Source organism: Vulpes lagopus, chromosome X, assembly GCF_018345385.1.
Source record: "Vulpes lagopus strain Blue_001 chromosome X, ASM1834538v1, whole genome shotgun sequence".
Taxonomy (NCBI): Eukaryota; Metazoa; Chordata; class Mammalia; order Carnivora; family Canidae; genus Vulpes; species Vulpes lagopus.
Window position 1 is genome coordinate 1,918,228 of NC_054848.1, and position 12,239 is coordinate 1,930,466.

General features: G+C 50.3%; 1 protein-coding gene across 1 annotated transcript in view; it reads right to left on the reverse strand.

Moving 5' to 3' along the window:
- PRKX (protein kinase X-linked) overlaps positions 1–12,239 on the reverse strand; it is a 74,239-nt gene that overhangs the window by 11,901 nt on the left and 50,099 nt on the right. Inside the window, exons 4-5 of the mRNA XM_041741260.1 lie at positions 8,631–8,750; positions 2,362–2,457 (exon numbers count right to left, since the gene is read on the reverse strand). Of these exons, the coding sequence (XP_041597194.1) occupies positions 2,362–2,457; positions 8,631–8,750 (216 nt within the window). The remainder of the gene's footprint in view (positions 1–2,361; positions 2,458–8,630; positions 8,751–12,239) is intronic.

Sequence of the window (12,239 nt, forward strand, 5' to 3'; positions counted from 1 at the left end):
CTATTTGCACTCCTGCTGGCCATGTCAGGGCATATACTTAAAGCTGTCCATACTGGGGTTGTAAATAAATGAAATTTTACTTAAAATATAAAATCACAGTCTTACAAGACTTTATGGTCCCGAAAACAAAGGTTATGGGAGTAAAGGGGTCGTCCCATATGGCAAAGCCACGTAGGAACTCTGGAAGTGTGTGAACTCTGGACGTGCCTGGAATCCTGGGATGGGCTCCGTGTCCGCTGGCGATCCCCCGGTTCACGGAGCCTGAAATTCTACATCGTGTTCACCCCCTGCCTGGCTTGTCTCCGACCGCTCCGAGACACGGAGAAACACTGGTTAGGTATTTGTTCTACCGCCATGGCAACAAGTCCTAAAGCTTTTCTGTCCTTTCAACTGTTTAGTGCCTGTAAATAATGTCAGAGTCAATGGAAAGAGACATGTGCCTGGGCAGGAAGGTGACACAGTCAGACGCCAAGCTCGTGTGAGCCAACAACAGGGGCCCGTGAGAAACGGAGTCACAATTCTGCCGTCATGGCGCCCAACGGCAATGGTCTGGATATGCGAGGCTCATCAGGGTCCTGCTTCTCAGCCAACTCACGGAGACCTACCGGATTGTGTGAAACAGTCAAGTTTTCTCAACCGCCATCTGTAGTCAGCGATGCACCCAAGGGTCCCCGCTCACGTTACCCGGGGCAAGCGCAGCAACAGCAACATCTAAGCCACACGTGTGTACTGTGGCCTAGATCCCACCAGGGTGCGTCCATACCAAGGAAGCAGAGGTCTACGCCCCCCTACCTGCCCCAAGATTAATCCAGAATTTCAGGGCTCAATGGTAACCGCCAGCTGGCAGATCCGCCAATGGACATAGGTAGATTTTAATCCAAGCAAACCACTGGGAAATTGTTGGCATATACACGAGTAAATGTTTAAAAAGTCCACATGACATCATGTCACTCAACTCTAATTGGATTTGGACTCCGGGGGGTGAAATGCTCTATAATATTTTTCATTTCTTTCTAGAGAAAATAAGCTTTGGACTGCTTCATCTCCCTTTGCACCTCGCCATCTTGCCATTCACCGGACAAGTGCCCTCCCTTCCGGATGCTTCCTTTTTTTTTTTTTTTTTGGATGCTTCTTTTTAAATGGAATCTCCTTCCCTTGCTCGTCTTCTAAAACTTGCCTGGTGTGTCAAACAACACAATTTTGGCCCAAGCAACCCCGAGAGACACTGCCTTCTCCTTGGACGGTGAGCCTCTGGGTGGAGCAAAACGGCCTCTACCACAAGGAAAAGCAACCAGATGCAGCCAGTGGTCCCAGCAGCTGACCCAGTGTCATGAAATAAGTTTTCTCTGGACTCGCCTCCTACAGGTGGCTTTAAAACATAGCAAAGGGGGCACCTGGGTGGCTCAGTGGTTGAGCATCTGCGTTTGGCTCAGATCGTGATCCTGAGGTCTTGGGATCGAGTCCTGCATCAGGCTCCCCACAGGGATCCTGCTTCTCTCTCTGCCTATGTCTCTGCCTCTCTCTCTGTGTCTCTCTTGAATAAGCTATTTTTTAAAAAAAAATAAGTAAATAAAAATAAAAAATAGCAAAAGGAGAAAAGTTTCGTTGTTGAGTGAACAAAATGACCCCACTTGGGATCAGCAGGGCTTGGTACACCCAGCACGTCACCTGGGAAATGCACTGAAAGAACGAGAAACCATGGAGAAAGAAAAAAAAAATGTCTACCAGGTGACCAGATGGACGAAGATAACTAGACCGCCAAACGCATCCTTAAATTTTAAAAACTTTAGGTTTTCTCCCCACTGTCACCACAAATGTAATGAACTGTGTACCCTACGCTAACATTGAAACCATCGAGAAGTTCTCATAGCAGGTGTTCATCAGTCCCCATGTCAGCATGAAAAAGGAATTTAAGAATGAAAATAATTTAAGACGGAGGAAAAAGATAGACCTGCTAAAGCCATCAACCTTCCTGCCAAATGCAAAACTAGTGAGAGGGGGCGGGGAGGAGGGGATGGGGGTGGGGGACGGACCCTTTTCATCAAATAGCCAAACGGCTCTCTTACTAAATATGATTAACAGATGCCTTGATTGGCTAATTGTAAATGTCATTTCTCTCAAAAGGCATAAAATCTGGCCAAGAGTCACGAAAACGTTAAGTCTCATTACCGTAGAATAACGACAACCTCTTCCCTTTCTGTGGAAAGGTGATGGCCCAAAAGACGAGAGGCACAGCGCGGTCAGAAGGTGATATACCGTCCCACTCGGCAGACGCCTGCCCTGTGATGTCTGGTCCGTGATTTTAAAAATAAACACCCCCCCCCCCTCCGCCCTGGGTGAGGAGGGAAATGGTTTACTTACTTCACACTGAAATCCAAATGTCTGGGGAAATCTATTTTGCCTGCAAGAATTTTTTGGTAAATGCCAAATGGGTTGTCATCAAAAAACGGAGGAAACCTGTAAGAAAAATAAACATCTATTTTTAGTGGAGAGTAAGCATGGAAAAATCTCTGCCTCGCAGCGAGTACTATTTCCGCTCCAAGCGGGCAAGGCATTCAAAACCTCACCCCCTTCAGACCACGAATAAAGTTCTTTATATTCTTTTTTTTTTTTTTAAGTTCTTTATATTCTTCATCCGTACGGCAGAATGGAGTATCTAGCAGGTGCTTAGGAAATGTGAGCAGATCAAACGGAAGAGGACGGGTAACACTGCGCCCTATTTTCCTTTTATTTTTTGGTTCAAGTAGACTACACCTCTATAGCAGCCAGCCTCCAAATCTCCATTCACATAGGTAGCATTAGGGAGCTGGGTGAGGGCAAGGCTGCTTCCTAAATTCTACCTTTTAGGCCACAAAGATCCAGCAAACTGCAGCCGGCACCCCGGTTTCGTAAATAAAGCTTTATTGGCAACACGGCTGTGCTCATTCACTTACGTATCGTCGTCTACGGCAGAGTTATCATAAATAAAGATCGTAGTCCTGGCACGGAAACCAACAGGCGTACCTTCTCTACTATCTTGAAATACAAGAAAAAAAATCTGAAATACGCTAAATAAGAAATATACTCAAAACTGCAAAGAGCAAAAAAAGGAAGAGAGAAGAAGAAGAAGAAGAAAGAAGAAGAAGAAGAAGAAGAAGAAGAAGAAGAAGAAGAAGAAGAAGAAGAAGAAGAAGAAGAAGAAGAAGAAGAAGAAGAAGAAGAAGAAGAAGAAGAAGAAGGAGGAGGAGGAGGAGGAGGAGGAGGAGGAGGAGGAGGAGGAGGAGGAGGAGGAGGAGGAGGAGAAGGAGGAGGAGGAGGAGGAGAAGGAGGAGAAGAAGAAGGAGAAGGAGAAGGAGGAGAAGAAGAAGGAGAAGAAGGAGAAGAAGGAGAAGGAGAAGAAGAAGAAGGAGAAGGAGAAGAAGGAGAAGAAGGAGAAGGAGAAGAAGAAGGAGAAGAGGAGGAAGAAGAAGAAGAAAATATAGAAGTAAATCAATAAATATACGCCAGGGACCTACCTATGCGCCCTGAGGCACACGTTGTACTTTTGATATTTGCTTGGAGGGATGAGGGCAAAGAATCGCAACTCAAAAGGATACTGCTAATTGAATGCTTTAGAAGTAGAACTGAAATAAGCCCTGGAAATAGGTTATAAAATGGAGTTTTTGTGGGGCACCTGGGTGGCTTGGTCCGTTAAGTGTCCGACTCTTGATATTAGCTCAGGTCACGATCTCAGGGTCGTGAGATCTCGCCCCAAGTAGGGCTCCACGCTCAGCACAGCCTGCTCAATATTCTCTCTCTCTTCTTGTGCTCTAACCATATAAAATCTTAAAAAAAAAAAAAACCCAACATAGAGTTTTCATATGACATCTTGATGGAAGATGGCAACTTTCAATAGGCAAAAAAAAAAAATTCCAGTTGATTTCAAATCAATTTCTAAATAAATAAATAAATAAATAAATAAATAACGAGAATATGGGGAGTGGAATGGTGGACTTCAAAAAGATATATCCATGTTCTCACCCTGACAGTCTGTGAACCTCAGCTTCTTTGGAGAAAGAGTCTTTGCAGACGTAACTAAGTGAAAGATCCTGGGATGAGCTCATCCTGGAACAGGACGGCCCTACAACCAACGATAGGGGTGCTTGTAAGAGACCCAAGAGGAGACGCAGACGCAGAGGAGGAGCCCCATGAGGACGGAGGCGGAGACGGAGGGATGCGGCCACCAGCCCTGGGGACGCCTGGGGCCCCAGACGCTGGAAGAGGAGCTCAGATGTCTGGTCTCCAGAGCTGGGACAGGATGGATTCGTATTGTGAGCCACCGTGTTTTTAGCCATTTGTCCTGTCCATATGAAGTCTACACACACCGTACAAAGAAGTAAATGTGAAATGCGCCACGTGTGACAAAGGCGCACCACAACCTTCTTCTCGCGTGACATTTCAGCTCCTCAGGGACACACTTTGGTGTGAGCAGAGGCTCGGTGCTGAGAAGGCCGCAGCCGGATCTCTGAGCCACTGCATATTCGGGTTCCGTCACTACAACTTACTTTGGCCACTGGTGCTTGTAGAGCTACGAGCTACCGCGTCCTGAGAACGTGCCCAGGCCAGGCTGGAGAGGAAAGGTCTCTATGGACACAGAGACTCATCCGGTCCTCGCTGACCGGCTACACCTTCACGTTCATAGCTCCCGAGTCAACCGTCCCGGGTGGACCAGATGCCCTTTCCAGCAACGGCTGGGGGAGTCGGGACTCCTTTCTCGGGTAGCGGCTCCACCTGAGGACGCCCGGCCGTGTGATCTCATTGGGGAAATGGGCACGCTCACAAACGGCACGTTAAACACCAGGAGGGAGTGTGTCATCCATCCCTACCAACATTTATGGACAATTATTAAACAAAGTGTTCTCAGGAAGCAGGCGTTACAGGACTGTATCATGGGGAAGGTATGTGAGCAGTAGTTTAACGAGTGGAAAAAAATGATAATAAATGAGCAGCACCAAACCTTGCCCGAAGGAAGGAACGGAGGGAACGGGGATCTGAGAACGAGCCGTGCCGCAGGCCTGCGGAAAGCACCCTGAGAAATCCTCCAATCGGTCTGGGGTCCAACACAATACTTCCAGTCCTTAATTAAGCTCTGAGTGCGAGTTACGTAAGGAACCTAAAGCTGTCTACGGTGCCAGCAGCGCTCCGAAGGACCATCTGCTCACTGGCATGAAGGAAGGTCAAGAGTTTCCTCTTCCAGCTTCATGCCAGTTTTGCTGCTTTTCCCATCATCTCCCCGTGATGGCTTTCACATATCCGCTCTACCCACCTACACCTTCCAGTAGGACGGAATTGTCCAGAAAGAGGCCCCACGGTCGTGGTAACGTCATGCTCCTGAGCACAGTCCTGGACAACCACAGGAAGGACTGGCCCTGGAAGGCGGGCACTTTGGACGTGGGTTTGAGGAAAAGAAGAAAGCGTTCTTGGACAGAAAACAGAACGGAGAGGTGGCACCAGTTCTGGGCATTTGACTTCTTCCTCAAAGAACCCCTTCCCTGGTACGTGCGCACAAAACGTGAAATGTGTCCCTCAGAAACAGTGCCCAGGGCAAAGAGCCAGGCCGTGCAAGGGTTGGGGGCAGAGCAGAGAGTAGGAAAGAGTCCCAGGGGCACCTGTTGCAAGCGTGACGGCCGTGATGCTCACTCTCATGGGAACCCTGGGGCTCCACAAGTCTCTTTCAGGAGCTTCGTGAGACCTTTCCTTCTGACTACAGGTCTGAATGTGGATGCATTTATTTTTTATACACCTCCAGCAACCGCGGTCTGGTTGGCGTGTGTGCAGGACACCTCCAGCTGCTGCCAGGGAAACGTCCCAAGGGCAGGAGGGGAAGCAGCTGGAGGGGACATCAAGGAAATTCAGAAGTGGTCCAGGGGGCCGCTGAGTGTGGCAGGAATGGAGAGAGAGTCAAGGAACTCACAGGAAGGATCGACTAGGCTTGGGGGACGTGCACGCTCTCGAGTCTCTCAAGAAATCCCTCCAGGAAGCCTGGACCCCCTCCTACTGGAAACGTGAAAAAGGGAAATACGTTCCAGTGAACACACGGGGCCCTGCCTCGTAAGAAATGCAAAGGTCAGGTCATGGGGTTTTGGTTGCGAGTGAGTTTTAACGATTCATCATCAATTATTCTGGAAACAGAGCCTCATGATATATTAGATACTATTTATCTTAAATGCTATGGCTAGAAGAAATGTGCGAAAATTCTAGTAGAATATTAGAAATATCCTATTTCCTAATGTTCTAATACAGCCTTTCTAATATTTGAATGGATTATATCCTAAAAATATTCTAATCATTTTAATAATTGCTTTTACAAGGTAATCCTAATATATTTACTCCATCCTAATATTATACTCTAATTTAATTAGATTTTATTCTATTTTAATTCCGATATTTTGTTATATTCTACCAATATTATTTTTCAAACTTGTATTTGCTAATAATATCTCACATTATTCTATATGTAGAATATATTTACTAGAACCGTACCCCAGTAATACCAAGAAAACAGGGCAGCCCGGGTGGCTCAGCGGTTTAGCGCCGCCTTCAGCCCAGGGTGTGATCCTGGAGACCCGGGATCGAGTCCCACATCAGGCTCCTGCTGACGAGCAGAGGAGCCTGCTTCTCTCTCTGCCTGGATCTCTGCCTCTCTCTCTGTGTGTTTCTCATGAATAAATAAATAAAATCTTAAAAAAAAAAAAAAAAAAACACGAGAAAACAGAGCCAGGGAACCTCAGCCACGAAGCCCTGGCCGCCAGGGTTCATTTACCGTTAATCAATGCTGACCTCTAGTGGTCAATAACATTAAGGAAGGGAAATGTGCTGCTGGGCACGCGACGGGACTCGCCTGAATGCGGGCACATAAATATTCACAACTGTGGTATCTTCTCCACAGATGGACAATGCCTGATTCATTTTAACCTTCCGTTCTCCTTGGGATTTCACGGGCTGGGGTGTCTATAAAAAATCTGGTTCCATGTGATTTGCTAGACACGCTGGGTTAAGAGTAATGGAAAATACAAGAGAACAGATAGATGATGAATGGACAGATGGATGGATAGATACATAGACAGGTAGACAGAATAGATACATGATAGATAGATGGGGGAGTGGGTGGTTAAGTAGACATAAGGATAGATGGATGGATGCATGGATGAATGGATGGATGATGGACAGATGGATCAATAAATATACAGACAGACAGGTGCACAGAATAGATATGATAGATGGGAGAGTGGGTGGAAGGATGGATAGATAGATGGTGGATAAGTAGATATAGGGATGGATGGATGGATGGATGGATGGATGGATGGACAGGTGGATGGATAAATATATGGACAGACATGTAGACAGGATACATGATACATGGGTGACTGGGTAGATGGATGGATAGACGGATGGATAGATAGATGGTGGATGGGTAGATAAGTACATAGATATAGGGATAGACGGATGGATGGGTAGATAGAAAGGATGGATGGATGGATGGATGGATGGATGGATAGACAAGCAGAGACAAGAAACAGACATGATGGATGCCTGAATGGATGGATGGATGGATGGGCAGATGGATCAACAAATATACAGACAGACAGGTACACAGAATAGATATGATAGATGGGAGAGTGGGTGGATGGATGGATAGATAGATGGTGATTAAGTAGATATAGGGATAGATGGATGGATGGATGGATGGACAGGTGGATGGATAAATATATAGACAGACATGTAGACAGAATAGATACATGATATAGATGGGTGAGTGGGTAGATGAATGGATAGACGGATGGATAGATGGTGGATGGGTAGATAAGTACATACATATAGGGATAGATGGATGGATGGACAGAAAGGATGGAGGGATGGATGGAAAGACAAGTAGAGAGAATAAACAGACACGATGGATGCGTGGAGGGATGGATGGATGGATGGATGGATGGATGGATGGATGGGCAGATAGGTAGGTAGGTAGGTGATGGATGGATGGATAGAAGGATCGATGGATGGACAAATGGATGGACAAGGAGAAAGGCAGATGGATGGACTGATATGATAGATATAGAGAGGTGATAAGAGACGACAGACACAGATGAGAGCTAACATGATAGATGCACGGGTAGAGAGTTAATAAATAGAGAGAAAAATAAATACACATTTTCACAACACTCCATTCTGGCCACACCCTCAGCGCACAAACACGTCTGTTTCCATCATTCTTTCCAACTGAAAGGGAAGATTTCTGGGCAAACCCTCTGCTCCTGCCCTGCAGGGAATCAGGTGTGGAAGGGAATGTGGCTTCGGGTCCAACTGGGAATAAGCTCGGAGCGTCTACCAAGCTCGGCAGCGGGAAAGAAGTGAGCTGAAGGAGGTCACACAAGAGGAGGACAGGAGGAGGCAGCGGGCGTCCCTCGCACGCAGGTGCCTGTGGGCTGCCCCGTCCGAGAAGGGCGTTCCCGCCACAGGGCCAGGAGGAGTCCCCACGTCCACGACCTCTACACGAGGGAGGCTTGGGAGAGGAACATCCCGCGTGTGCGGTGCCTCCCGGTGCCACGGGAACGCGCGGTTCTAGGAGCACAGGACGGAGGCCCACGCTGATCCTCCACGGGGGCCCTACTCACCCCGAGTGCATCTCAAATATCAGGATGCCGAGCGCCCACCAGTCGACGGCCCTCCCGTGGCCTTTGCTCTGGATGACTTCGGGGGCCAGGTACTCGGGCGTTCCACAGAGGGTCCACGTCCTGGGGACAGAGAAGGGCGCACACACGTTAGCGGTGCTTGGCGAGCGCACGGCCCGGGAGCGCTGAACATGATGACGACATCGGTGACCACATGGCGCCCGCCGCTCCCGTGGACACGCGTGGGGACATACGCGGACGTGGCCGCAGAGGGCATGTGCCCTTACAAACAGCCGTTAACCCCAACAACCGAAGGCACGTCCTTGCCCTCACCGCCGCCCGCCGTTGCTGCTGCTCACCACTGTTGCTCCAACGCAAAAACGCCGCATGACCCGCTTTCCTACGAAACGACATGGAAAGTCACGCAAGCGCCCACCCACAGGACCCCTCAAGGAGCTACGCGTCTGCTCCACGCGGAAGGCAGGTCCGTCCTCCGGAGCAAAGGCGAAAAAGCTACTGCCGATGTCCTGCCCACCTGCTCTGCAAAGCGTGGGCGTTTGCTGCGATACTGCAGGTTCCTGGTCATTTTAATCTCACCGGTGGCTCCTAGAATCCGTATGTGAAGGGACATAGTTGGTGTTTCAAGGGGGAAGGGGGCTTTTGGAGGGTTGTTTCTGCAGAGGAGCTGAGACTTGCCCAAAAGGTAGCTTGTAGCCTAGAAGACAGCAGGCTGTGAGCAGGGGATGCTGAGCGCCCCCAAACCGGACCAGCTTGGATGCTGGAGCTTCTCGTGGTCGGCTGTGCCGGGTTTTACTCTGGTCACCCCTCGCTGTGCTCGCTCTCACATCTTTCCCCCAACAGGTGAAAATGCACTGCCTTTCCTCTTGTCCTCGCAAGAGAATTCTCCTTATACCGAAAAAAGAGGCACCATGTTTAATCAAAATTCACAGATGTGTCACGTTTCTGCTGAGATCTCCAAATTTTATGCTCTACGGAAAAACGCAAGACCGAGTTTCTTCATTTTCTCCTGGTGTACATGCCTCAGCATGCAGGGTTTTGGTATGAAAAGTCATCTGTATAAAATATTTTTTTTTTAAAAAAAGGTACAGAATTGGGGCACCTGAGTGGTTCACCGGTTGAGCGTCTGCCTTTGGCTCAGGTCATGAGCCCGACATCCCAGGATCGAGTCCCACGTCGGGCTCCCCGCATGGAGCCTGCTTCTCCCTCTGCCTGTGTCTCTACCTCTCTGTGTCTCTCATGAATAATTAAGTAAAATCTTAAAAAAAAAAAAAAAAAGTACACACTTCCAGGTAGAGATGACTGAGTCTTGAGATGGAATAAGACTATTTCACGTTTGAAGTCTACCGAGAGGACAGACCTCCGTGTCCTCACCGTCCGGAAAGAATGGGAGCCAGGTGAGACGATGGGAGGTGTCCGTTCACTTGGGTGTGGTAATCCCACCCTGACCTGTAGTAAATCACGCTATATACCTTCTAAAATCCATACTGTACCTCATAAATACAATTCTTATTTGTTGATCATACCTTATTATGGGTGCAATAAAAAAAAAAACATAAGGACACGGACACGCACGGAGGGAAGACCCGTGGGGGCACAGGGATGGTGTCTACACTCTGGGAACCGCATGAGGTCACCTGAAGCCAGGCCGGAGGCTCAGAGCAGACCCTTCTCTTGGGAGCCTTTGTGGGACCAGAGCCCTGCAAGCACCTCATTCTGGAGCTCTGGCGTCGAGAATCGCGGGAGAGTACCGTTGCCCGAAGCTCCTTGTCGGGTGCTGCTGCGGGACCCTGGGAAGGGCACGGACTGCGCACGCCACCACGCACACGCCTCTCCCTCCGCCTGGAGCACCTGCGGGCTCGGCCGCACACGTTCTGTATGGAACCTGAGCGAACCGACAGCGGGGAATGTGGAAATACAACCCTGGAGGCCAAGAGGACCCCCACGCCGGCCTCTTTAGTGACTGCCCAGGCCGTGGCCCGCTGACACTCTAAGGACACAGGACGTCGGGTCTCTAAGGTGGGCAGCGGCGGCTCAGAGAGGCTGCTACGGGGCTTCCGTGAGCGCCAAGTTGGGACCCTCCTTCTGGGTTTGCTCCCTGGTTACCAGGAAAGAAACGGTCAAACGTGGAGACCACCCCATACCCGTCGGGACGGCCGTTAAAAACCCAGGAGCGTCGGCGAGGACGTGGAGGACAGGGATCCCTTGGGCACTGCAAGGGGATGAGCAAAGGAAACCAAGGCGGGGGGTGAGGAGCTACTGGCACACCCACGGTCAGGCCAGCGTGACTCACAATGGCCAAGAGGCAGGTGCCACCCAAGTGCCCATCAGCGGGCGAATGGATAAAGGAAACGCAGTCCCTTCACACAATGGACCATGATTCAGCCTGAAAAAGGCAAAACCCTGTAACACCTGCTACCACATGGGTGAACCTCGAGGACACGATGCTGAGTGACTGAAGCCAGACCCAGGAAGACAAACACTGTATGATGTCACATGTATGGAGCCCCCAGAGCAGGGAAAGGCAGAGACAGAGGGCAGGTGGCAGCGCCAGGGGCTGGGGGAGGCCAGTGAACAGGGACAAAGTGTCCCTTGGGGAGGATGCCGAGTTCTGCAGGTGGATGGTGCATCTAGTGAACCGTGAGCCTGAAAACGGTGAAGACGGTCAATTTTATCCTAAGCACCTTTTGCAACAATCTTTATAAAAAGTGCAGAGACCGAGGAGACCGGGCGGAGAGGGGTGTCCTCCAAGGAAGAGAGATGCAAGAAGCGTCCGATGAAGTGGCGGGAAGGCAAGCGGGATCTCAGCAGAGGCTGGGCAGAGGCTGGGTTTGGAAAGGGCCTGGGAAATTGTGACCAGAGAGAGAGACAGCTGCGTGCGGTTGGCGCTCTCCCGCCAGGGAGTGTCGCGTGCGGTTCTCCACTTGGCACCTGACACCCCGGGCACACCTGCAGGCCACCTGTGCCCATCTTGCCAACTCAGGGGGGCCCTTCATGCTGGAGGCCCCAGCCGGTGGCGCGCCCAGGGTTGCCTGAAGCTGGCTGGAAATCGAGTTCCTAGCTCCTATTAGAAGCAGGTGGAGGTGGCCGCAGGTCACCGTAGGCATCAGGTACATCAGTTCTCCACTTGCGTTTGGGAAGGTGAGTGTCTTGCAAGCCCCGTCCTCGGGTCAGGGGCACAGGCGGAAGGCTGTTATGACGTTCCAGTTCCTAAGCTGCGTCGGGTAGCCCGATGCTTCTTCCTTCCTGCAAACGGCCCCCAGTGCTGCGTGGACGTGCAGCGAGGTGCGGGTGGCTACAAGGCTTCGGGCTGCGGGGGACACGGGAAGGTGAGACGACCAGCCCCGGGCGTTATTCAGAGCCCGCGGCGCAGCCTGTGAATTATCCATGCGGCCGGTCTTATCTCCTCCTGCTCACTCAGCTCACGGAGAGCAGGCAAGGTGACACCAGTCTGCTCACTGCTACCAGCACCACCGTGACGGGGTAGGAGACCGCATGAACCAGAGAGGGACGGGACTCTGCAAGGGACGTACGTCCACATGCTGGTGTGTTCTGAACCTCCCATTGCCTCCTGGGGCGTCTGTCCAGCGGTGA